Source organism: Oncorhynchus kisutch, linkage group LG17, assembly GCF_002021735.2.
Source record: "Oncorhynchus kisutch isolate 150728-3 linkage group LG17, Okis_V2, whole genome shotgun sequence".
NCBI classification, from domain to species: domain Eukaryota; kingdom Metazoa; phylum Chordata; class Actinopteri; order Salmoniformes; family Salmonidae; genus Oncorhynchus; species Oncorhynchus kisutch.
The window spans coordinates 51592644-51615957 of NC_034190.2; the positions used below are offsets into that span (position 1 = coordinate 51592644).

General features: G+C 43.9%; 2 protein-coding genes across 2 annotated transcripts; one reads left to right on the forward strand and one right to left on the reverse strand.

Annotated features, from left to right (window-relative positions):
* Nucleotides 1-519: 519 nt before the first annotated feature.
* On the forward strand, nucleotides 520-4051 carry LOC109907862 (60S ribosomal protein L22). Its single transcript, XM_020506111.2, has 4 exons — nucleotides 520-613; nucleotides 1168-1281; nucleotides 1653-1777; nucleotides 2722-4051. The coding sequence occupies exons 1-4, from the start codon at nucleotides 602-604 to the stop codon at nucleotides 2864-2866; spliced, it is 396 nt and encodes a 131-aa protein (XP_020361700.1). The 5' UTR covers nucleotides 520-601; the 3' UTR covers nucleotides 2867-4051.
* LOC109907860 (protein RCC2 homolog) lies at nucleotides 3222-22854 on the reverse strand. Its single transcript, XM_020506109.2, has 10 exons — nucleotides 22411-22854; nucleotides 22097-22190; nucleotides 21710-21853; nucleotides 20008-20228; nucleotides 18184-18298; nucleotides 8573-8739; nucleotides 7521-7701; nucleotides 6547-6725; nucleotides 5600-5677; nucleotides 3222-5475 (listed from the first exon to the last, which is right to left on the reverse strand). The coding sequence occupies exons 1-10, from the start codon at nucleotides 22834-22836 to the stop codon at nucleotides 5371-5373; spliced, it is 1710 nt and encodes a 569-aa protein (XP_020361698.1). The 5' UTR covers nucleotides 22837-22854; the 3' UTR covers nucleotides 3222-5370.
* Nucleotides 22855-23314: the final 460 nt, after the last annotated feature.

Genomic DNA, 23314 nt, shown 5'->3' on the forward strand with positions numbered 1-23314 from the left:
AATGTTTCTACAAATATTGAATCCACTTTTTGTTTCCAATGAGAAATGCCTCTTGCACGTGTCGATCTTTGTTCTGGTCGCACAGTGACTTCTACAATTTGGTCGCATCGCATAGAAATGACTAGTTCCTGCAAATATCAAATCAAATACGTTGGGAAATGCAATATGTCTGGCAACTAAAATGACGAGAACTCGTCTCTGAATATTCTGTTTTTTGGAGTACCACCTGCAATTGAGAAGGTTAGCTAAGATGTAACAGCTGTATGGAGGCATTCACATACTGTATCGCCGCAGTGTGTAGCTAATTGTAATTCAAAAGTCTTTGAATGTAAAAGGCTGTACGTTTTAGTCATTTAAAATATGCTCTTTTATCCAGTGTTTGTATGACATGTTGTGTTACAATTTGTAGAATTATGCATTTTTTCTATGGTACTAATTAATCTTTCAAAATGTATGGAATTTAAATAAAATGTTTGTTGAAAACAATAGTAATCGAACTCTGATTCAGTGATTGTATCGACTCAATCAGCGATTGATTTAACAGGCCCGAAATGTAACGCACGCGCAAACCTAGTTCTTCCTTTCTGCTAAATTCTTCGCCATGGCTCCTGTGGTGGGTACATTCGCGTGTGAACAAGTGTCCAAATATATACATGTTGCACACTTCAAACGACTGTATTTGATTTGTGTCATATTCGTATGAATAGGGACATATTTGGAGGGGGGGGCTTATGTCATGGTTAATACTGCATTGGGTTTTGTTATTCACGAGGCCTGCTAATTTAGCTAGCCTAGAGATCCACCACGTTGTAGCTAGCTACAGAAAACTAGCTTATCGTTTTCCAGTTCGTTTTATAGTCAGCAGTACTTAATAGTTAAGTGATAAAATTATAGGTCTGGTTAGCTAACTGACTAAAGCTTTCTTTGAATTGGGCATTAACTGACGATAGACAGATCACTAATTTAGTTGATGTCTGAGCGGTTGTTGCGCGTATGTTTGAACTAGAAGCCTAGCTAGTTAGATTCTAGACAGCTACCTAACTTGATTACTAGAACTAGCAGGGTGGCCTTTTAGAGCGACAGCTAGCTAAGGACCTAGACAGGTAGCTAATCGGAGAAGCGTTGGTGGACGGTCTCATTTTATTTGTTTGTTAATCTGATTTGCAGAAGAAACAGAGCAACAAAGGCTCCAAGGGTGGCAAGAAGAAGAAGCAGGTCCTGAAGTTCACTCTGGACTGCACCCACCCTGTTGAAGATGGCATCATGGATGCTGCCAACTTTGTAAGTAGATTTTGACCTGTGCCAGGTTGCAGTGAAAATGTCAACTTTTTAAAAAAGTTTCTCAAACACCCTTCTTTGATTCCCCTTTACTTTAGCCACCATCTTGAATTGTGTTTCAGCCTGTCCCAGGCAGTGGCACCCCTACCACTTGATTTAGTATAAAGCTGAGGGACAGATGGAGCTTGCGAAATGTAATCACTCTCAAATTCATATACAGATCTAAGGATTTTACAGTCCATGGGATCGACATGAGATATGTTGAACAGAATATTACTATGGGAAATATCACTAGTCATGTTGGGCAGCTGTCAATCTTTGGTTTTGGGGAAATTCGAAGTATACGCTTACACAGCATGTCTTAATGGTTATAGGAGCAGTTCCTTCAGGAGCGCATCAAGGTGAACGGGAAAGCTGGCAACCTGGGTGGTGGTGTGGTGTCTATTGAGAGGAGCAAGAGCAAGATCACTGTGTCCTCTGAGGTCCCCTTCTCCAAAAGGTATGGTGACTGCACTGGCAACTCAACTAGAGGTTGACCGATTATGATTTTTCAACGCCAATACCGATTATTGGAGGACCAAAAAAGCCGATACCGATTAATTAGACGATTTTTATATATTTGTAATAATGACAATTACAACAATACTGAATGAACAATGAGCACACTTATTTTAACTTAATATAATACATAGTCAATTTAGTCTCAAATAAATAATGAAATATGTTCCATCTGGTTTAAATAATGCAAAAACAAAGTGTTGGAGAAGAAACTCTAATGAACTTATCCTCTGCAGCAGAGGTAACTGGGTCTTCCTTTCCTGTGGCGGTCCTCATGAAAGCCAGTTTCATCATTAGCGCTTGATGGTTTTTGCGACTGCACTTGAACATACTTTTAAAGTTCTTGAAATTTTCCAGATTGACTGACCTTCATGTCTTAAAGTAATGAAGGACTGTCATTTCTCTTTGCTTATTTGAGCTGTTCTTGCCATAATATGGACTTGGTCTTTTACCAAATAGGGCTATCTTCTGTATACCCCCTACCTTGTCACAACACAACTGATTGGCTCAAATGCATTAAGAAGGAAAGAAATTCCACAAATGAACTTTTAACATGACCTCATGAATCTGGTTGAGAGAATGCCAACAGTGTGCAAAGCTGTCAAAGGCAAAGAGTGGCTACTTTGAGGAATCTCAAATATAAAATATATTTAGCTTTGTTTAACAGTTTTTTGGGTTTCTACATTATTCCATATGTGTTTGTCTTCACTATAATTCTACAATGTAGAAAATATTAAAAAAATATAAAACCCTGGAATGAGTAGGTGTCCATACTTTTGTCTGGTACTGTGTGTATATTTGTTTTCTTTACTAAGTTAGTATGTGTATTGCATTGGGGAAAAAGCCCAACCTCACATCTGAATGCCATCTGTCTCCTGTCTGCAGATATCTGAAATATCTGACCAAGAAGTACTTGAAGAAGAATAACCTTCGCGACTGGCTGCGTGTTGTGGCCAACACAAAGGAGAGCTACGAGCTACGCTACTTCCAGATCAACCAGGATGAGGAGGAGGAAGAGGATGAGGATTAAACAATTGTCTGCTGGATTTTGTACATTCAATAAATTCTTAGAGTACTCCTGTTTTTAATTTTTTCTCTACGGTGACGAGACATGGAGCGGGTATATTTACTAGGACGCAAAAAAACAGGGAGGGACCTACCTGAATTTGTCCAACAAGAAACACATTTTCATTGCAAAACGTTTTGCTGCGGTGTGCACTCTTGAATACACACTGGGTGACTCAACCTTCTTGTGACAATGCAGTACAGTGCCTAGAGAAAGTATTCAGACCCCTGGACTTATTCCACATTTTGTTACATCCTGAATTCAAAATTTATTAAATATACTTTCTCTCACTCATATACACACATTACACCATAAGGACTAAGTGAAAACATGTTTGCAAATTTATTGAAAAAGGATTACAGAAATAGCTCATTTACATAAGTATTCACACCCCTGAGTCAACTTTGTAGTCTTTTTGTAGTCTTTCTGGCTAAGAGCTTTCCACACCTGGGTTGTGACATTTTCCCATTCTTTAAACTCATACAGCTCTGTCAAATTAGCAGAGCATTGCTAGACCATTTTTAGGTCTCGCCATAGATTTAAGCAGATTTAAGTCAATAACTCGGCCACTCGAACATCACTGCTGAAAGGTGAATTCAACTTCCAGAAAGCAGACAACCAGGTTTCCTCTAGGATTTTTCTTGTGCTTAGCTCCTATGTTTCATTTTTTTATCCTGAAAAACTCCAGTGCCTAATGACTACAAGCTTACCCATAACATGATGCAGCCACCACTATGCTTGAAAATATGGAGAGTGGTACTCAAGTGCAGTTTTGGATTTGCCACAAACATAACAGTTTGTATTTAGTGCCTTGATGGAATATTCTGTACAGGCTTCCTTTTCACCCTGTCAACTAGGTTAGTATTGTGAAGTAACAATGTTGTTGAGTTAGGAAGGACGCCTGTATCCTTGTAGTGACTGGTGTATTGATACAGAATTCAAAGTGTCATTAACTTATCCATGCTCAAAGGGGTATTCAGTGTCAGATTTTGTCATTTTTATCCATCTACAAATAGGTGTCCTTTAAGAGGCATTGGAAAACCTCCCTGGTCTTTGGTTGAAATTCATTGCTCAACTGAGTGACCTTAGATAATTGTATGTGTGGGGTACAGAGATGAGGCAGTCATTAAAGAATCATGTTATACATAACTTGTGACTTAAGCACATTTTTACTCCTGAACATATTTAGGATTGCCATAACAAAAGGTGTGGAATACTTATGAATCAAGACATTTCAGCTATTTCATTTGTACAAATTTAAACAATTCTGACATTATGGGGTGTTTGTATACAAGGGTAAAAAAAATAATGTAGTACATTTTACATTCAGGCTGAAACAACTGAACAGGTATGAATACTTTCTGAAGGCACTAGATTCAGCTAGCCATAACTCCCAAAATGCAGACAAAACAGTCAACCTTCCAATGTTAATCCAGCATAACCATCTGTAAATGAATCTCAAGTATTTGGCAGCTCAGAACCTGTGTAAAGTGTGATATGCTCATTGGTAAATGGGGAAATTTGCTTGTCAGAATTGGTTAAATCAGATTGGTGCTAGAAGTGTGGCCCAAAATCAACCCATGGAGTGAACATCATCGGTATGTAGAAGAAACTTGCCCACCTGTATGATCCCAGTCATCTACTCCTAGCTCACCCAAAGTACGGTGGATGATTGGTCAGCAGATGGATGCATACTAACTGCTACATACAGTGGTCAAAACCAGGCTGTTGACAGCAGTGGTGACAAGATGTACTGGCCAACAAAAGCTTTTAACCCCTCTTGGGGCAGGAGAGAGATGTCAGAACAGACTGAACAAAATCAACCAATTTAATTAACCTTTACCATTTCCACATTTGAAATGTAAAAAACATGCGGGCCTTCTGACCCAGACACCAAAACAAATTAAGAAAAACAACCAGTCTTGATTTAAAACTAGGATAACCACACCCTGTTAACCATTTGCACTAAAAGAGAGTCGCAAAACCACATTCATGCTGGTTCTCATTGCCAAGATTGCAGTGCCCACACCTATATTCCCAGGCTAAAAGGGGTCACTGAGGTGAAAAAAGTCTTGAATGACAAGCAGATACTGGCCTGAGGGACAGTTGCGCATCCTTGGCACCAACATTTAATCATACAAGTGAAGAGATTAACCAAAGAATGTAACAGAAGTCAATGGCCGGAGAGCATCAACTTGATGGCACAATGTCTCAGATCCCGATTGTATTCTGACAATGCATACAGATCGACCTGACAAAAAGTAATACTGCCATGGACTTCATGAACAAAAAAAATGTCATTGGTCTTTGGGAACAAACACAAAAAGAACTGACTTGTTTGTGTTCGCATACATACAAGAGCCCACCCTCCCCAGCCATCCATCAAGCCTTACAAAGGTGACCTAAAGGGGAGATGCATTCTGGAGAGAATCTGTTGACAAATGGTAAGGTGGCTGGATGGTGCCCCATCAGAGGGGGCCTGGGTTGTACTCTGGTAGCTTCTTGAGCATCTCTTGCTCCTGTGGAGTATCCTGTCTGGCGATGACCAGGCAGTGTGCGTATCCCATCACCACCTGCAACCACAAACAACGAAACGTTTCAGAGGGAACATGTACCTAAATGCAGTTCCCATCTTCAGAATACATAAGTGGGAATTCAAATTCATCACTGTTTTCATTCTCTGTTGCTGCGCCACACCTGTTCAGTGTAAACTCCATCCAGGGTCTTCATCTCCTGAGCAGTAGTGGAGGACTTGGCCTTGTTGTCTCCGTATCCCTGTAACAAAACCCATGTCATAAGTGGTGAAGCCGGAACAGGTGTGCCAATTCAGCAGTCTCTTGAGCACACAAGTACATTTCTATACTGAGCACAAATATAAAACGCAACATTTTCAAAGATATGAGAGTTACAGTTCGTATAAGGAAATCAGTCAATTGAAATAAATTCATTAGGCCCTAATCTATGGATTTCACATGACTGGGCAGGGGTGAAGCCATGGGTGGGCTTTGGAGGGCATAGGCCTAACCACTTGGCAGCCAGGCCAAGCCAACCAGATTGAGTTTTTCTTTACAAAAGTCTATATTACAGACAGAAATACTCCTCAGCCCTGCCCACCTCAGATCATCCCATGGGTGAAGAAGTCGGATGTGGAGGTCCTGGGCTGGCGTGGTTACACGTGGTCTGTGGTTGCGTGGCCGATTGGACATACTGCCAAATTCTCAAAAATGACAGAGGCAGCTTACGGTAGAGAAATTAACATTAAATGATCTGGCAACAGCTCTAGTAGACATTCCTGCAGTCAGCATGCCAATTGCACGCTCCCTCAAAACTTGTGGCATGGCGTTGTGTGACTATGAACTGCACATTTTGAAGTGGCCTTTTACTGTCCCCAGCACAAGGTGCAGTTGTATAATTAATCAGCTTCTTGATATGCCACATCTGTCAGGTGGATGGATTATCTTGTCAAACAACAAATGCTCACTAACAGGAATTGAAACAAATTTATGCACAAAATTTGAGAGAAATAAGATTTTTGTGCATATGAAAAATGTCTGGGATTTTTTTATTTCAGCTCATGAAACATGGGACCAACACTTGTTCTGTTTATATTTTTGTTCAGTGTATAATTGTATAATAAAACTTACCAGTTCTCCAAAGGTGGGGGAGGGTCCCCAGCTGATGGTGCTGTCGTCTGCAGCGATAACTATACTGCTTTTCCCGCACGCCAGACTGCGGACCTTCCAGCCACACAGGTCCTGCACGGCCTTGGGGTACATGGTAGACTCCCGCGAGGTATTGGTGACCCCCCAGAAAAATAGCCCTCCTGCACACAAAATGTTAATATTGTAGCTTCCTTATCAAAAAACACTAGCAAAATTTGTCCAACTCTTGGCGTAATGGCTACACTGTTTAGACTGACAGATGCTAGGTTCAAGTCACAGTTGGGATACGCCCTGAAATCACTACAACATACACAACGAAACATTAAGAACACCTTCCTAATATTGATTTGCACCACCTTTTGCCCTCAGAACAGCCTCAGTTCGTTGGGGCATGGACTCTACAAGGTGTTGAAAGCGTTCCACAGGGCTGCTGGCCAATATTGACTGCAAAGTTTCCCACAGTTGTGTCAAGTTGGCTGGATGTCTTTTGGGTGGTGGACCATTCTTGATACACATGGGAAACTGCCGAGAGTGAAAAACCTATCAGCATTGCAGTTCTTGACACACTCAAACCGTTGCGCCTGGCACCTATTACCATAACCTGTTCAAAGGCACTTCAATATTTTGTCTTGCACATACACATAGTCCTTGTCTCAATTGTCTCAAGGCTTAAAAATCCTTCTTTAACCAGATCTCCCCATCATCTACACTGGTTAAAGTGGATTTAACAGGTGACCTCAATAAGAGATAGCAGCTTTCACCTGGTCAGTCTCTCATGGAAAGAGACATGTTTTGTACCGAGTGTATATCAGATAGAGCAACAGACGTGGGGAAGTAACGGTAGTATTCTTGGTTTAAAGTGGTATAAATTGATAATAGGGGTAATAAATAAAATTATTCTAAAAAGATTTACTCATCAGTGCGACATTCAAGGGGTTAAGCATTGTGTCCCATACCCATCTCATTTACAGTGAAGGAGCACTGATAGCCAGTGTAGATTTGGGATGCCCCGCGCCCGGGGAAGTCGAAGAGCTTCACCAGTCTGGGCACCATCTCGTCCTTCTGCTCCGTGTGACCCAGCCGTCCATAACCACCAAAGCCCCAGGAAAACACCCGCTTCTGGGAGTCCAATATCAGCTGGGGACACACACAAACACAGTTTACATACCTCACGCTAACAAAACCAAAAAGTGAGAAGAAAAAAAACCTGACTTGGCGAATCAACTACGGCCAATATAATTGAAAACTCATACTTAGAGTGGACTATCCCTTTAAACACAGGCTGGTGCCAAATGTTATCAGACCCGCTCAGCTCCCTATTAGTGTCCAGATTTAAGGACCAGAGTGAAGAGGTCTCCATCTGAAGGTTCATTCATTAAACATGAAAGGAACACCGTAGCTTGCTCTGGATAAGAGCGTCTGTTGAATGACTCAAATGTACATTCTTCATTCAGTGATTATGCAAAGGTTGGGGGATGGAGACATCACTAATATATACCAACACTATTGTGAGATGCAAAAGTTCTATGTTCTTTGATTTCCTTTTTTTTGTTGTTGAATTTTACCCCTTTTTTCTTCCCAATTTCGTGGTATCCAATTGTTTAGTAGCAGCTCGGGAGAGACGAAGGTTGAAAGTCATGCGTCCTCCGATACACAACCCAACCAAGCCGCACTGCTTCTTAACACAGCGCGCATCCAACCCGGAAGCCAGCCGCACCAATGTGTCAGAGGAAACACCGTGCACCTGGCAACCTTGGTTAGCGCGCACTGCGCCCGTTCTGCCACAGGAGTCACTGGTGCGCGATGAGACAAGGATATCCCTACCGGCCAAACTCTCCCTAACCCGGACGATGCTAGGCCAGTTGTGCATCAGAGCCTGGGCGTGAACCCAGAGTCTCTGGTGGCACAGCTGGCGCTGCAGTACAGCGCCCTTAACCACTGAGCCTCCACTAAGGCCAAACTGATCGTTCTCCAAGACTGAATACGAGTCCTGGTCTTCCCTCCTCACCGTGTGATTGCCTCCGCAGGCGACGTCTCGGACCACCACGTTAGGTACAGGCGTCACCTGGCCGTCTTTACTCTTCTCGATGAAGATGGCCACGCGGCGTGCAATGGTCTCACAGTCAAACTCGATGCGCTGGGCGCGGGCAATGAACTTGCCGTCAGAGTTGTGTCCTATGACCCAAAACACAAGACAAAAATAAGTGTGTAACAGTACTCTTCTTGCGTTGGTAAAGCTATGTATATCGAGGATGCAGACCCTGCTTTAAAACAGTCACTAAATATTCCGGTCAGACTATGCTCCATGAGAATTAGAGTCAAAAGTGGTTGATCAATCCCCTTAGCCCTCATAGGTAAACATGCCTGTTTCATGTTAAGTACACTCAGTGACTTTAAAACATCCAAGTAATAAAATAAACAACTATAAGAGACTTTATCATATCCGTCACATTACCATCCTGCAACCTCTAATCATGGTCACAATGATGTAAAAGCAAAACAAATAAAAGATGTCAATACCATTGTCCCTCTTTTCACTTATTTAACCTTCAAGAGCTAACTTTCTGCTGATTCATCATCTCAATCAGTCTTGACACTGGTTTAAATAGCCTTCCTGCCCTTGACCTAATACGACCCCGACTACCTTCAACTGCATAAGGGGTAACAGTGTTGTGTACTGCAATAGTGGGTCCGTCAACACAGTCAATACGTAACTGATCAGGTAAGGAATGGTCTGCGTTTGGTAGGTCAGTACGGATATCGTAAGCAGACTGGTCAATTAGCTCACTCACTACACTGTTACGGTCTCGGTCAGATTCTTGAAGACTCTCTGATCGAGGCCGACCTTCCAGCTGCAGTATATCATCCACAGAATCCAAAGGTGGAATATCCTGAGCATCCAAGGATCGCACATCACCCTCCAGGCTTGTGTCACCTGTTCCTTCAGAAGGCACCTCCGACACCCACACTCTTGTTCTGTACTCAGCATCATCATCCATTGCAGTGTCCCTGGCAGTTGAAACCACAAGGCTGTCATTCATGTCCTCAGACTCTGTTAATTAGTTCACTCATCAACGGCAGCATGGGGAAGAGGAAGAAATTTGACTGGCATTATCAGGTCTTCTCCTGTGCAGTGGAGCTGTGCAGTGGAGTGGAGCTGTTCTTAATCTTAAAAGTGTGACTGTCAGCATTCAATTCAGTGACAAGGTAGACAGTATCCTCCCAATGGAGCTTCCGCTTTCCTCGCTCACCCTTGTTAGCCAGCAATACTCGATCCCCAATCTCCACTGGTGTTCCTCTGACTCTGCTGTCATAAAGGTCAGCATGCCTCTTCAACTGCTTCGCTGCAGATGCCTGTGCTGTATTCATGGCTTCTTTCAGATCTCTCCTCAAAGACTGAACAAACTGGTCATAGAAGACAACTTCTGGGTTCTCTATGACAGAGCCAAAGACTATGTCAACAGGCAGTCTTGGCGTCCTCCCAAACATTGGCAGGAAAGGGGCAAAGCCTGTGGTCTCGTGTATTGTACAATTGTACGCAAACGTGAGGGACTTCAGCGCCTGAGGCCATCTGTGCTTTGCTCTCGTCGGCAGGGCCCGGATCATGTTTCCCAACGTCCTATTCATCCTTTCGCAGGACCCGTTCCCCATCGGATGGTACGGCGTGGTGTGAGACTTCTGAACACCTGCAACACTCAACAGTTCGGCTATTAAAGCGCTCTCAAAGTTGGCTTCTTGATCTGAGTGTATACGGCGAGGCACCCGTAGACACAGAAATAGTTGTTCCACAACTGATGAGCTACTGACTTAGCAGACTGGATCGGACACAAGAAGGCATGAGCCAATTTGGTAAAGTGGTCAGTAACAACGAGCACATCCAAGGACTTGTTTGAAGAATCTTCTGCAGACCAGAAGTCTATGCACACTAGTTCAAGAGGCTCAGTTGTTATTATGCTCTCAAGAGGAGCTCTTGCTTCCGGATCAGGAGTCTTGCTCACGACGCATCTCCTGCAGCACTTCACATAAGCTTTTACCTCCCTCTCCAGGCCATGCCAGAAGAACCTCTGTCTTGTCAGGTAGACTGTTCTCTGTTGGCCCTGGTAGCCAGCTTCATCATGGACACCCTTCAACACCATTGCTTTCATGGAGGCTGGAACCACATACAGATACGTTTTCCTCTTTGTAACCACATTCTTCGAAACACGATACAGTACACCCATCTTCATGGTCAACTTGTCCCAACTTCTGAGAAGACATAAAACCTCAACACTCTCATGGGCACGCTCTCTCCGGGATGGTCTTCTCCCCCTCTCCACAAAGAAGTTGACTCTGCTGATCACATTGTCATCACGCTGCTTACTCATCAGTAGGTCGTGTGGCAGAACATCAACATCGGTCTGCTCTGATGGCATACCAGCCTGTGGAAGCTGTGGCAACAGCAGTGCATGTGAGCCCACTTCACCCACCCAGCACCTGTGTGAATGAAGAACAGCTGCAACTTCATGTCTTGATAAAGCACCTGATGGGGGGTCAACAGTAGCCTGACAGCTAATGACCACTTCATTGGAGTCAGAGGCTTTGTCAAAGGGGTGGCTGGACCAGCGAAACACATCTTGCACTCTGTGAGTACAGCGTTAGCGTCAGCTAGTAAGGTCTCGTACGGGACCCTTGTCAGGCGATGGAGTGCACTGGGTCGTACGAAGGGCTCTCTGCTCAAAGCATCTGCAACAACATTTATTTTTCCAGGGATGTACTTGATGTCAAGCTCGTACGGTGCCAGCTTGGCGACCCATCTCTGTTCACAAGCATCATGCTTTGGTCAGAATGTATGTCAAGGGATTATTATCCGTCCATACCGTGAACTGCTGTCCCCGTAACCAGTGGTAGAACTTGTCACAGATAGCCCATTTCATGGCAAAGAACTCGAGCCTGTGTGCAGGATACCTCGACTGTGCATAACTGAGGAACTTGCTCGCAAAGGCTATAGGTCTCGCTGTAGCTCCCTGTTCCTGTACCTGGGACAGCACAGCACCTAAGCCATTGCTGGATGCATCCACTGAGAGTAGAAAGGGTTTGTCAGTAAGGCTTGCTTAAGCTGGAATAAGGCCTGTCTGCATTCTGTGATCCAGTCGGCAGCCATCAACTTCCTGACAGGTGAGCGTCACTTATTTTTCCAGCGTGGAGCCTTGTGTCCAGTAGTCAATCCAAAGAGAGGCTTTGCGATGGTCGAGCAACCTTCAATGAACTGTTGTTAATACACCACCATCCCAAGGAATGATCTCAATTTCTTCTAAGATGGAATGTCAGTGCCATCTTCCATCAGATCAGCTTCTGTTACTCCTGTAATGGCCCTCACCTTCTCAGGGTCTGTAGCTACACCATCCGCACTAATGATATAACCCAGAAACTTCACAGACCTCTGCAGAAAGTTACACTTTTTTTGGCGCCAACTTCAGGTTGTGAGCCTTGAGACGCTCAAAAACCATTTCCAGGCGCTGTATAGCCAGATCTTCAGTGGGCGCATAGACCAAGATATCGTCAAGGTAACACAGCAGGCTAAGAAAGTTCTGATCCCCAAAGATGTTTAGCATCATACTCATAAAAGGTTGCAGGAATATTACATAACCCCTGTGGCATACGATTGTATTCGTGCAATCCAAATGGCGACGTAAAAGCTGTGAATCTCCGGTCATCCTCATGCACTTCCACATTGTAGTAGCCAGAAGTAAGGTCCATTGTCGAGAAAATACATTTCCACCTAAAGTAGCCAGCGCGTCAGCCTGGGGAGGGAGTGGGTGGGCGTCTTTGATGGTGCGAGCATTGATCAAACGAAAATCAGTACAGAGTCTCAGGTCTCCAGACTTCTTCCATACAAGGACAAGGGGAGAGGCGAACTCACTACTAGACTTCCTTATGATTTCACATTCTTCCATCTCATTCAATGCTTGTTTGAGCTTCTCATAATGATTTGGTGAAAGGCGTCGGTAGGGCATCCGAAAGGGTTTCTCATCACTCAGTTGAATGCGGTGAAGACATCCGGAAGCTTTTCCACAATCCAACTTGTGCCTGGAAAGAAATGGACTGGTACTCAGCTATGAGCTGGATGAGTTTCTTCTTACCAGCAGGAGACACTTGACAGGAGTCAACATCAATATCAGTCAAACCTAAGTCACGTAAGACCTCAGGATCGCTTGAACTGTCAGGTCCGTCAGTATCGTGAAGTTGGCTGGAACCGTCATCAGTCAGTGTCAAGTCATCTTGGCAGTCAGTGAGTATATCAGCCGTTCTCTGCACTTGCTGCTGTAAAGCTGCTGATGAATCATCATTCACACACGAACAGTCAAAGTCCCCTAGAGCCATGCAAGGAAAGACATCGACTAGAGTGGCGTTTCGTCTCAAAGTCACTGTCTTCTGAAAAAGGTTTATCACTCTAACAGGGAGCCACCCATTCCCCCACAATAGAGCTACTGTCTTCCCTACCAGTATTGACCTTGGTGTTGACCTTGAACTGCTGGGCTCAATGAGAACAGCACTGCCCGCTGATAGATTCTGAGTGTTTTGTAGTCTGCCCCAGACTAAGTGCTCCTGCATAGGCTCTAGAGTCACAGCCCCTTTTAGTCTCACAGTTCCAACTGTCAGGTACTTCACTGTCTCTCCATCTCTCCACATTAGCCATCATATCGATTAGCTTGCTCTCCTCACCCAGTCACACACAGGAGTATAAACCCTCTTCCAGAGATCTCCATCAGTCTTCAGGTGGCGAATCAAGTGCTTTAGAAGATTGCTGCCCAAGATGAGGTCATCACTCTGGCCTTCAACCACCAGTGTAGGCACGGCAACTCTACATCCTTACACCTCCATCTCCAGCTCACATACTCCCAAAGGCCTCGTCTTCAACCCACCACAACCAACCAAGACTACCTCTGTAGGACTCAATGATGGACTTTTCAACACTCCTCCTGCATGCAACTGTTCAGGTAAGACCCTAGTGCTCAAGGTACAAGCCATGGATCCACTGTCAATTGTAACGGATGTGAAACGGCTAGCTTAGTTAGCGGTGCGCGCTAAATAGCGTTTCAATCGGTGACGTCACTTGTTCTGAGACCTTGAAGTAGTAGTTCCCCTTGCTCTACAATGGCCGCGGCTTTCGTGGAGCGATGGGCAACGATGCTTTGAGGGTGACTGTTGTTGATGTGTGCAGAGGGTCCCTGGTTCGCGCCTGGGTATGGGCGAGGGGACGGTCTAAAGTTATACTGTTACACAAGCATAGCTCTCACTTCTACTTCCCCCCTATTAACACCTCGGCATAGAATAAATCATCATATGGGGAAAGTCTCTGTGTGTTCTGCATTATGATACTCTTCTCAGTCTTCATTTCATCACAAACACTTTTATATACAGACTCCAAATCAACAGCTCTCACTGATGGGGACTCTACAAAAGGCCCAACACTCTCCCCTTCTACATGCAGGCCTACTAGTTTTCCGGGAGCTGAGCAGTGATTACTGTAGGGACTCCACCAGCTGTGCTCAGAGCTGCAGCCTTGGGGCACTGAGAGCGTGTGTGGCCAGCTACATGACAAAGAAAGCAGAGGTGATTGGCCCTGCAGTGAAAGTAAGTATCATGTCCAGCATCCCTGCACATGTTACATGGCCCATTAGACTTCAATTTGCTCCTATTCCCTTTTTGGAACTTACGGTCAGACGGTTGTGGCCTCTGCTCCAGCACACGCTCCAGCATTGCAAGGATACATTCCATCGGCTCAGCTGAGCCCTGAATAGTCTGGGCTGGGTAAGGCAACGCATTAGGTACTTCCATGTGGGGCCTCACAGCAGGCATGGTGATTGGCAAGACAGCACCAACTTCCTGCTTCATTGTTGCGATGGCTGGGGTCACCTTAGATAAGTGGGAGTACCTCTGCTCCCTCCTGTATTCATTCAACCTCTCATGAACATCTGCAGCGGGCCACTGCTGTAATGGCTTGCACTTAAAGATAAGCGACAGTTCAGCGTTAGGGCAATGTCTGATGAACATGACTGTGAGCTCACGAGATGGGTCTTCAACACTTTTTTTCTGTCTCTTTAGACAATCTTCAGCAACCTCCATAGCCCTGTTCAGTCTGAGCCAATATTAAAATGGTTGTTCATCAGTCAGAGGTAATGTGGCATAAAAGTCAGCAAGGGGCATGCTTGAAAAAGCAGTGTCACTAAAATGTTGTTTCAGTATGTCAAAGATGGGACTCGGGCCTTTAGATAAATCAACGGAGGGATTGCTGCGTATGCCCACTTTAACAATGGGCCCTTCCCATAAGCTCAACTGCTTGGTCCATCACAGACACGCCCCTCTTACGCATGTAAACCATGACGATATCCTCCCACTCATGCACTGTGCACTTTTCAGAGCCATCCCCCCAAAAGTACACCGGTTCCCTGATATCAGACTTCAATACCAGGTACAGGCCTGACACATCCATAACCCTAGAACTGCATACACTCCCCATAACATTGTCCCCAACATGTCCAACGATTGCCTTTGACTCCAAACAGGAGGCAATGTTCTCCCCAATGGAATGACCAATCTGCTGTACTATGTCTGCTATGAAATCCATGGAGGCCTCCCCACTCCCTCTATTTGGCAAAACTCTATCACACACATCCTTGGGCGTTTCCATGGGTAAACTATCATCAATTCTCCCAAAAACCTCCAGTTTAGGCATAGGTGTAGAAGCAAATGGAATTTTGGCTGAACCCCTACCAACAGATGGTGACAGATTAAATGACAGGAAACCCTTACCTCTCCCAACGCCTTCCATCTTAACAATGGGAAATCAACACACTAATTAAAATGTAAATAGCAAAAAATTATATATATTTTCAACCTCACTTCAAAATCTAACCTATATGTGGTACACTGGTAAAACTCACCCTACTTATTTCAGATATACGTTAGAATTGCAAATAAACAAGTAACACAAAAGTTATATCGTTAATCTGTGAAGAGAGTCTCAGCCAGAGAAATCACCAATTTCGATAATAAAACGCTGCAGTAGCGCCCTCTTGTGGCGAAATGCGATATCGCCATAAACTGCACCAGCGACGTCTTATCTGATTCTTCAACGGCAACCACGGCGAAGTTCTGAGATGGAAATCCAGCGACGGATGGTCACAGCACCACTGTAACAGTACTCTTCTTGCGTTGTGTACAACCAATCATCGACACGAGCTCCAATTTGTAGCACCAGTCATGGAGCTTTATTCTGATAGACACAGCACAAAATTGCACGTCATGGAAAGCACAGCTCACCATCCAATTCTGCACGAACCGCACGCTGGTTTGGTGCTTGTTCACTGGGCAATGTAGTTAACAAAATAATATAACAATTACAATATAATATTTTGAACAATGTACCTGATAAAAACAGCACAAAATTGCACGTCATGCAATGCACAGCTCACCATCCAATTCTGCACGTGCCGCACTGTACAAAATATACGAACCCCCCCACCAGACACAGTAAGTTGCTAGCTAGTATTAGCTTGAATTCTCTACAACAAAATGCATAACAAATATGCACCAAAAAACTCTGCATCTTATGTGTGATGTTCGAATAACATTTACAAACAAATTCATATACAGTGGGGAGAACAAGTATTTGATAACCTGCTAAATCGGCAGTGTTTCCTACTTACAAAGCATGTAGAGGTCTGTAATTTTTATCACAGGTACACTTCAACGGTGAGAGACGGAATCTAAAACAAAAATCACCTTGTATGATTTTTAAGTAATTAATTAGCATTTTATTGCATGACATAAATATTTGATACATCAGAAAAGCAGAACTTAATATTTGGTACAGAAACCTTTGTTCGCAATTACAGAGATCATACGTTTCCTGTAGTTCTTGACCAGGTTTGCACACACTGCAGCAGGGATTTTGGCCCACTCCTCCATACAGACCTTCTCCAGATCCTTCAGGTTTCGGGGCTGTCGCTGGGCAATACGGACATTCAGCTCCCTCCAAAGATTTTCTATTCGGTTCAGGTCTGGAGACTGGCTAGGCTACTCCAGGACCTTGAGATACTTCTTACAGAGCCACTCCTTAGTTGCCCTGGCTGTGTGTCAGGTCGTTGTCATTCTGGAAGACCCAGCCACTTCAATGCTCTTACTGAGGGAAGGAGGTTGTTGGCCAAGAGCTCGCGATACATGGCCCCATCCATCCTCCCCTCAATACGGTGCAGTCGTCCTGTCCCCTTTGCAGAAAAGCATCCCCAAAGAATGATGTTTCCACCTCCATGCTTCACTGTTGGGATGGTGTTCTTGGGGTTGTACTCATCCTTCTTCTTCCTCCAAACACAGCGACTGGAGTTTAGACCAAAAAGCTATATTTTTGTCTCATCAGACTACATGACCGTCTCCCATTCCTCCTCTGGATCATCCAGATGGTTATTGGCAAACTTCAGACGGGCCTGGACATGCGCTGGCTTGAGCAGGGGGACCTTGCGTGCGCTGCAGGATTTTAATCCATGACGGTGTAGTGTGTTACTAATGGTTTTCTTTGAGACTGTGGTCCCAGCTCTCTTCAGGTCATTGACCAGGTCCTGCCGTGTAGTTCTGGGCTGATCCCTCAACTTCCTCATGATCATTGATGCCCCACAGGTGAGATCTTGCATGGAGCCCCAGACCGAGGGTGATTGACCGTCATCTTGAACTTCTTCCATTTTCTAATAATTGCGGCAACAGTTGTTGCCTTCTCACCAAGCTGCTTGCCTATTGTCCTGTAGCCCATCCCAGCCTTGTGCAGGTCTACAATTTTATCCCTGATGTCCTTACACAGCTCTCTGGTCTTGGCCATTGTGGAGAGGTTGGAGTCTGTTTGATTGAGTGTGTGGACAGATGTCTTATATACAGGTAACAAGTTCAAACAGGTGCAGTTAACACAGGTAATGAGTGGAGAACAGGAGGGCTTCTTAAAGAAAAACTAACAGGTCTGCGAAAGCCGGAATTCTTACTGGTTGGTAGGTGATCAAATACTTATGTCATGCAATAAAATGCAAATTAATTACTTAAAAATCATACAATATGATTTTCTGGATTTTTGTTTTAGATTCCGTCTCTCACAGTTGAAGTATACCTATGATAAACATTACAGACCTCTACATGCTTTGTAAGTAGGAAAACCTGCAAAATCGGCAGTGTATCAAATACTTGTTCTCCCCACTGTAAATTGTACATTTAAATCATCACTTGGGAGTATAAAAATCAATTTTGACGTACAGTGCTTTGCAACCAACTAGCTGGCCATACTACCGCTGGTTTGGTGCTTGTTCACTGGGACGATTCTAACTGAAACATCCTCCGTCGTAAGCAAGCTACGCAAACCAGCCAATAAGATGCCATGTTGAGTAGGTGAAGGCAAGACAAAACTATAATCAAAAACTCATTGGCTTAACAATAAAGTGGCAAGGGGAATCACCAATATAACCCTGTTACAAGTGCAACGCCAGTGTTAGATCTAGAATGAATTTTTGAAGGGGTCATTGTGACTCTTCAAATGTGTCATTGGAGAAACTTTTTTTTTTTGAAGTTTAAATCTGTCCTGCTTGTTAGTTGCGTACATACCTAGCTGGCCATACTCTGGGCACCCGAACGAGTAGAGGTTTCCTTTGCAGTCCACCACCATGCTGAACTCTGCCCCACACGCCACCTTGACCAAGGGCTGCCCATTGTACTGGATCTGAGAGGGGAAAGGAGAAGCTTTCATAAGCACAGGCTCAGCATGTGGCCATATTACACCTATAATAATTCAGCCACAATAATTAGGCTGATGAATAATGAGGTTGAAGTTGCTTCCAGTGCATGCATTATAAAATTGGCTGAAATAGTACTCACACACAACTATTTCATGTTTCTAAACGATTACTTGGGATCCCCAAGTATCCTAACTATGCTAATTTGTATGTGGATTACATGGAGAAACAGTCAATTCTCAATCTTCTCAAAAATGTTTTCTTGCCTAACATAATTATTTGGAAACGGTACATTGATGAAATTTTTGTTCTATGGAGGGGTGATGCAAAACAGCTCCAGGCGTTCCATGCTTTTCTTAACTCTCGTTCTGAGCACCTGAGATTTACTATGCAATCTGACACACGTCAAATCATTTTCCTTGATCTTCTGATTTTGTGTGAGGATAATGTTCTATACACTGATCTTTACAGGTAACCTACTGATCGTAACAGTTTGTTGAGGGCTGGTAGTTGTCACCAGCTTCCATTGAAAAACAGTTTCCCTTCAGCCAATTCTGTCAAATCAAAAGAATTTGCAAAAAACAATCAGATTGACCGAAATATTGCTGAGACGCAAAGAAAATTCAAGGAGAGGTGGTACAATAATGGTCAGATTAATACTGCCATTGAGAAAATCCTAAATAAATCGAGACATGATCTCTTTCAAGGACAGTGTCCCAAAAATAGGCATTCTTGTGTTCTTACTACCCGCTATTCAAAGTGCTCTGAGCAAATTAAGGGAATCGTTGACAAACATTGGCACATTCTAAGATCCGATGACAGTATCAGTCATGTGTTTTCCGACCCTCCCTTGGTCGTATTCTCGCGGGGAAGAAATCTCAGAGATCAATTGGTAAACTCTGATTTACCACCACAAAATATCCCTGCACAACGTCTATTCGTGCCTCTACCAGATGGAAACTACAAGTGTAGTGGCTGCACTCAATGCAATGGCACTTACAAATGTAGATCCTTCAAACAACCCCAAACAGGGAAACAAATCAAAGGTGTGATTACGTGCTCCACTAAGACAGTTATTTATCTTATCATTTGTCCTTGTGGTAAAAAGTATGTGGGTAAAAACGATGTGTGGATTAAAACTACGAAGCATCGTAGCACCATCAGGTGCAAAAATTCGACGTACCCAGTTGCGGCCCACTTTACGTAAGCGAACCACAACTACTTTATATCGGCATCGAACACGTCACCCTCCCTACGAGAGGGGGTGACGTCGACAATTTATTGTTAAAACGAGAGGCTGCCTGGATCTTTCATTTAAAAAGACCCTTTCTCCCTTCGGTCTCAACGTAGACTTTGATCTGAATCCATTGTGATTTTGCTATTCATTGTACATGTTTGTAGGCCTATGTAGCCAAATTGAATCTATGATCGTATGTTTTCCATTTATGTTCTTTATGTTTATATGTTCTACTTGTATCTGTAAATGAACCAATGGTATCAAGCCACACCCGGCCATGATTACAGACACTTGTGTGTCCTTTGACACTATATAAAAACTAGTGACCGCAGTGTTTGTCGTCATACCCTGATGAAGACAGCTTGTCTGTCGAAACGTTGGTTTAGGTCATTAGGTCATTCAATTATTGCATTTGAGCTCCTAGACTCTTCTTTCTTTTTCAAGGTTGATGTTGCTTACCAGGGCTGGACTGAGGACTGCATCTGTTTGGTTGCCCTGGCCCAGCTGGCCCAGTTTGTTTTCTCCAAACGAGTAGGCGGTGCCACCCTCTGTCAATGCCAGGGTGTGGTTGCGTCCACAGGCTGCAGCCACCACCACTTCATCTGCGAGGGCCTCAATCAGTTTTGGGGCCTCCAGGCGCTTGGTGTCCCCGTGACCCAGCTGACCCTTTTCATTTCGACCTGATAGAGGGAGAAAGAGGGAGAAAGAAGTCAATATTGACAATTTCTTCTGGACTCAGCTAGAATGATTACATCTATGAGACATATACACTATGTTCAAAAGTTTGTTTTTTAAATTAAAGCAAATTTTTTGTCCATTACATTAACATCAAATTGATCATAAATACAGTGTAGACATTGTTAATGTTGTAAATGACTATTGTAGCTGGAAAAGGCAGATTTTTTATGGAATATCTACATAGGCATACAGATGCCCATTATTAGCAACCATCACTCCTGTGTTCCAATGGCACATTGTGTTAGCTAATCCAGGTTCATAATTTTAAAAGGCTAATTGATCATTATAAAAAAACCTTTTGCAATTATATTAGCACAGCTGAAAACAGCTTATTTTAAAGAAGCAATAAAACTGTCCTTCTAGTTGAGTATCTGGAGCATCAGCATTTGTGTGTTCGATTAAACAGGCTCAAAATGGCCAGAAACAAAGAACTTTCTTCTGAAACTCGTCAGTCTATTCTTGTTCTGAGAAATTAAAGCTATTCCATGTGAGAAATTGAAAAGAAACTGAAGACCTCATACAACGCTGTGTACTACGCCCTTCACAGAAGCAGAACACCCGCAAAACACCAGTCTCAACGTCAACAGTGAAGAGGCAACTCCGGGATGCTGGCCTTCTAGTTCCTCTGTCCAGTGCCTGTGTTCTTTTGCCCGTCTTAATCTTACATTTTTATTGGCCAGTCTGAGATATGGCTTTTTCTTTGCAATTCTGCCTAGAAAGCCAGCATCCCGGAGTCGCCTCTTCACTGTTGACGTTGCGACTGGTGTTTTGTGGGTACTATTTAATGAAGCTGCCAGTTGAAGACTTGTGAGGCATCTTTTTTCTCAAACTAGACACTTGTCTTGTACTTGTCTTCTTGCTCAGTTGTGCACCGGGGCCTCGCACTCTTTCTATTCTGGTTAGTACCAGCTTGCACTGTTCTGTGCAGGGCGTAGTACACAGCATTGTACGTGATCTTCAGTTTCTTGGCAATTTCTCGCATGGAATAGCCTTCATTTCTCAGGACAAGAATAGACTGACGAGTTTCATAAGAAAGTTTGTTTCTGGCCATTTTGAGCCTGTAATCGAACCCTGATGCTGATGCTCCAGATACTCAACTAGTCTAAAAAAGGATAGTTTTATTGCTTATTAAAACTTGGATTAGCTAACACAACGTGCCATTGGAACACAAGAGTGATTGTTGCTGATAATGGGCCTCTGTATACCGATGTAGATCGTCCATTAAAAATCATCCGTTTCCAGCTACAATAGTCATTCACAACGTCTACACTGTATTTCTGATCAATTTGAGTTTCTTCTAAATTGACAAAAAAAAAGAAGCTTTTCTTTCAAAAACAAGGACATTTCTAAGTGACCCCAAACTTTTGAACGGTAGTGTATATGCAAGTACAAACTATGAGCTATTACAGTATAGCATTCCTACCCCAGCTCCAGAGCTTGCCCTCAGTGGTGATTAGGAGGCTGTGGGCAGCACAGGGCCCAGACACCACACTGCTGACCTGCACGTCACTCATGCTGCCGTAGCGGTGAGGACCCCACAAGTTCTGGCCTAGGTTCCTGAAGGCCGCTGCGAGACCCCACACACCACAATTTTAACGTAAAGTCTGCTGCGATTGTAAATGCACTTTAAAGTTTGATTTGATAAGAAACAGGAACAGTTCAATACTGCAGTCAATTATGAGGATTGCTTCAAGATTGTCAGTAGAAAGACAGGAAAAACTACTTTCAAAGTTGGTAGCACGAGTGCTATTGAGGGACAACCGAATGGAGTATTGCATACAGCAATGTACAGGACTGGGAAGGGTTATACCTTGTGCTTTTGGCACCTCTTTCCTTCCGATGAGATCCCAGTTGGTGGCGCCGAAAATGAGCAGTTGACCTTTGACTTTAGGTAAGTCAAGTTTCTATAGAAATGACAATACAGGGATCAGCTTTATCTTAACGTTTCTCTTGATGTTTTGTTCTAGCACTGCATAAGCACCCTTGATTTACAAGTGACTAATAACATGTTGTTACATTCTCCATTCACATTAACCACAATTCTATATAGTCACATCACAAAAACCCTCCCTTCATTACCTGAACAATGTTCGACTTAACCCCATGCAGGTCAGGAGGACTTACTACTTTTTCCTTGATATCATCAGCGACAGTCACTGCTTGAAGGCCTGACTTGGTGATTTTAGGCTTGTGAGCGGCTGCTCGGCCATGGAAACCCATTTCACGAAGCTCCCGACGAACAGTTCTTGTGCTGACCTTGCTTCCAGAGGCTGTTTGGAACTCAGTTGTGAGTGTTGCAACAGAGGATGGACGATTTGTACGTGCTACATGCTTCAGCACTCGGCGGTCCAGTTCTGTGAGCTTGTGTGGCCTACCACTTCGCGGCTGCGCTGTTGTTGCTCCTAGACGTTTCCACTTCACAATAACAGCACTTACAGTTGACCGGGGCAGCTCTAGCAGGGCAGAAATTTGACGAACTGACTTGTTGGAAAGGTGGCATCCTATGACGGTGCCACGTTGAAAGTCACTGAGCTCTTTAGTACGGACCATTCTACTGCCAATGTTTGTCACTGGAGAAAAGTTGGGGCGAAAACAAAACAGACATGCATTGTGATATCAATACAACCTTAACCAAAGTCTTCTACCTGAACTGCTGACAATGCAATTTGCAATGATCTGGTCCATGTACACAAAAGTTAGAAAGCCACCTATGATTAACCATAGCGACTCGCGCTAGTAACATCATAGCGCTTATAAGAAATCCCGCTAGGCCCGCAGACGAACCATCAAACAAGCAAAGCGTGAATCCTACTACACCGGCTCTGACACTCGTCGGATGTTGCAGGGCTTGAAAACTATTACGGACTACAAAGGGAAACCCAGACGCAAGCTGCCCAGTGATACAAGCCTACCAGACGAGCTAAATGCCTTTTATGCTTGCTTCGGGGGCAAGCAACACTGAAGCATGCATGAGAGCACCAGCTGTTCTGGACGACTGTGTGATAACGCTCTCGGTAGCCAATGTGAG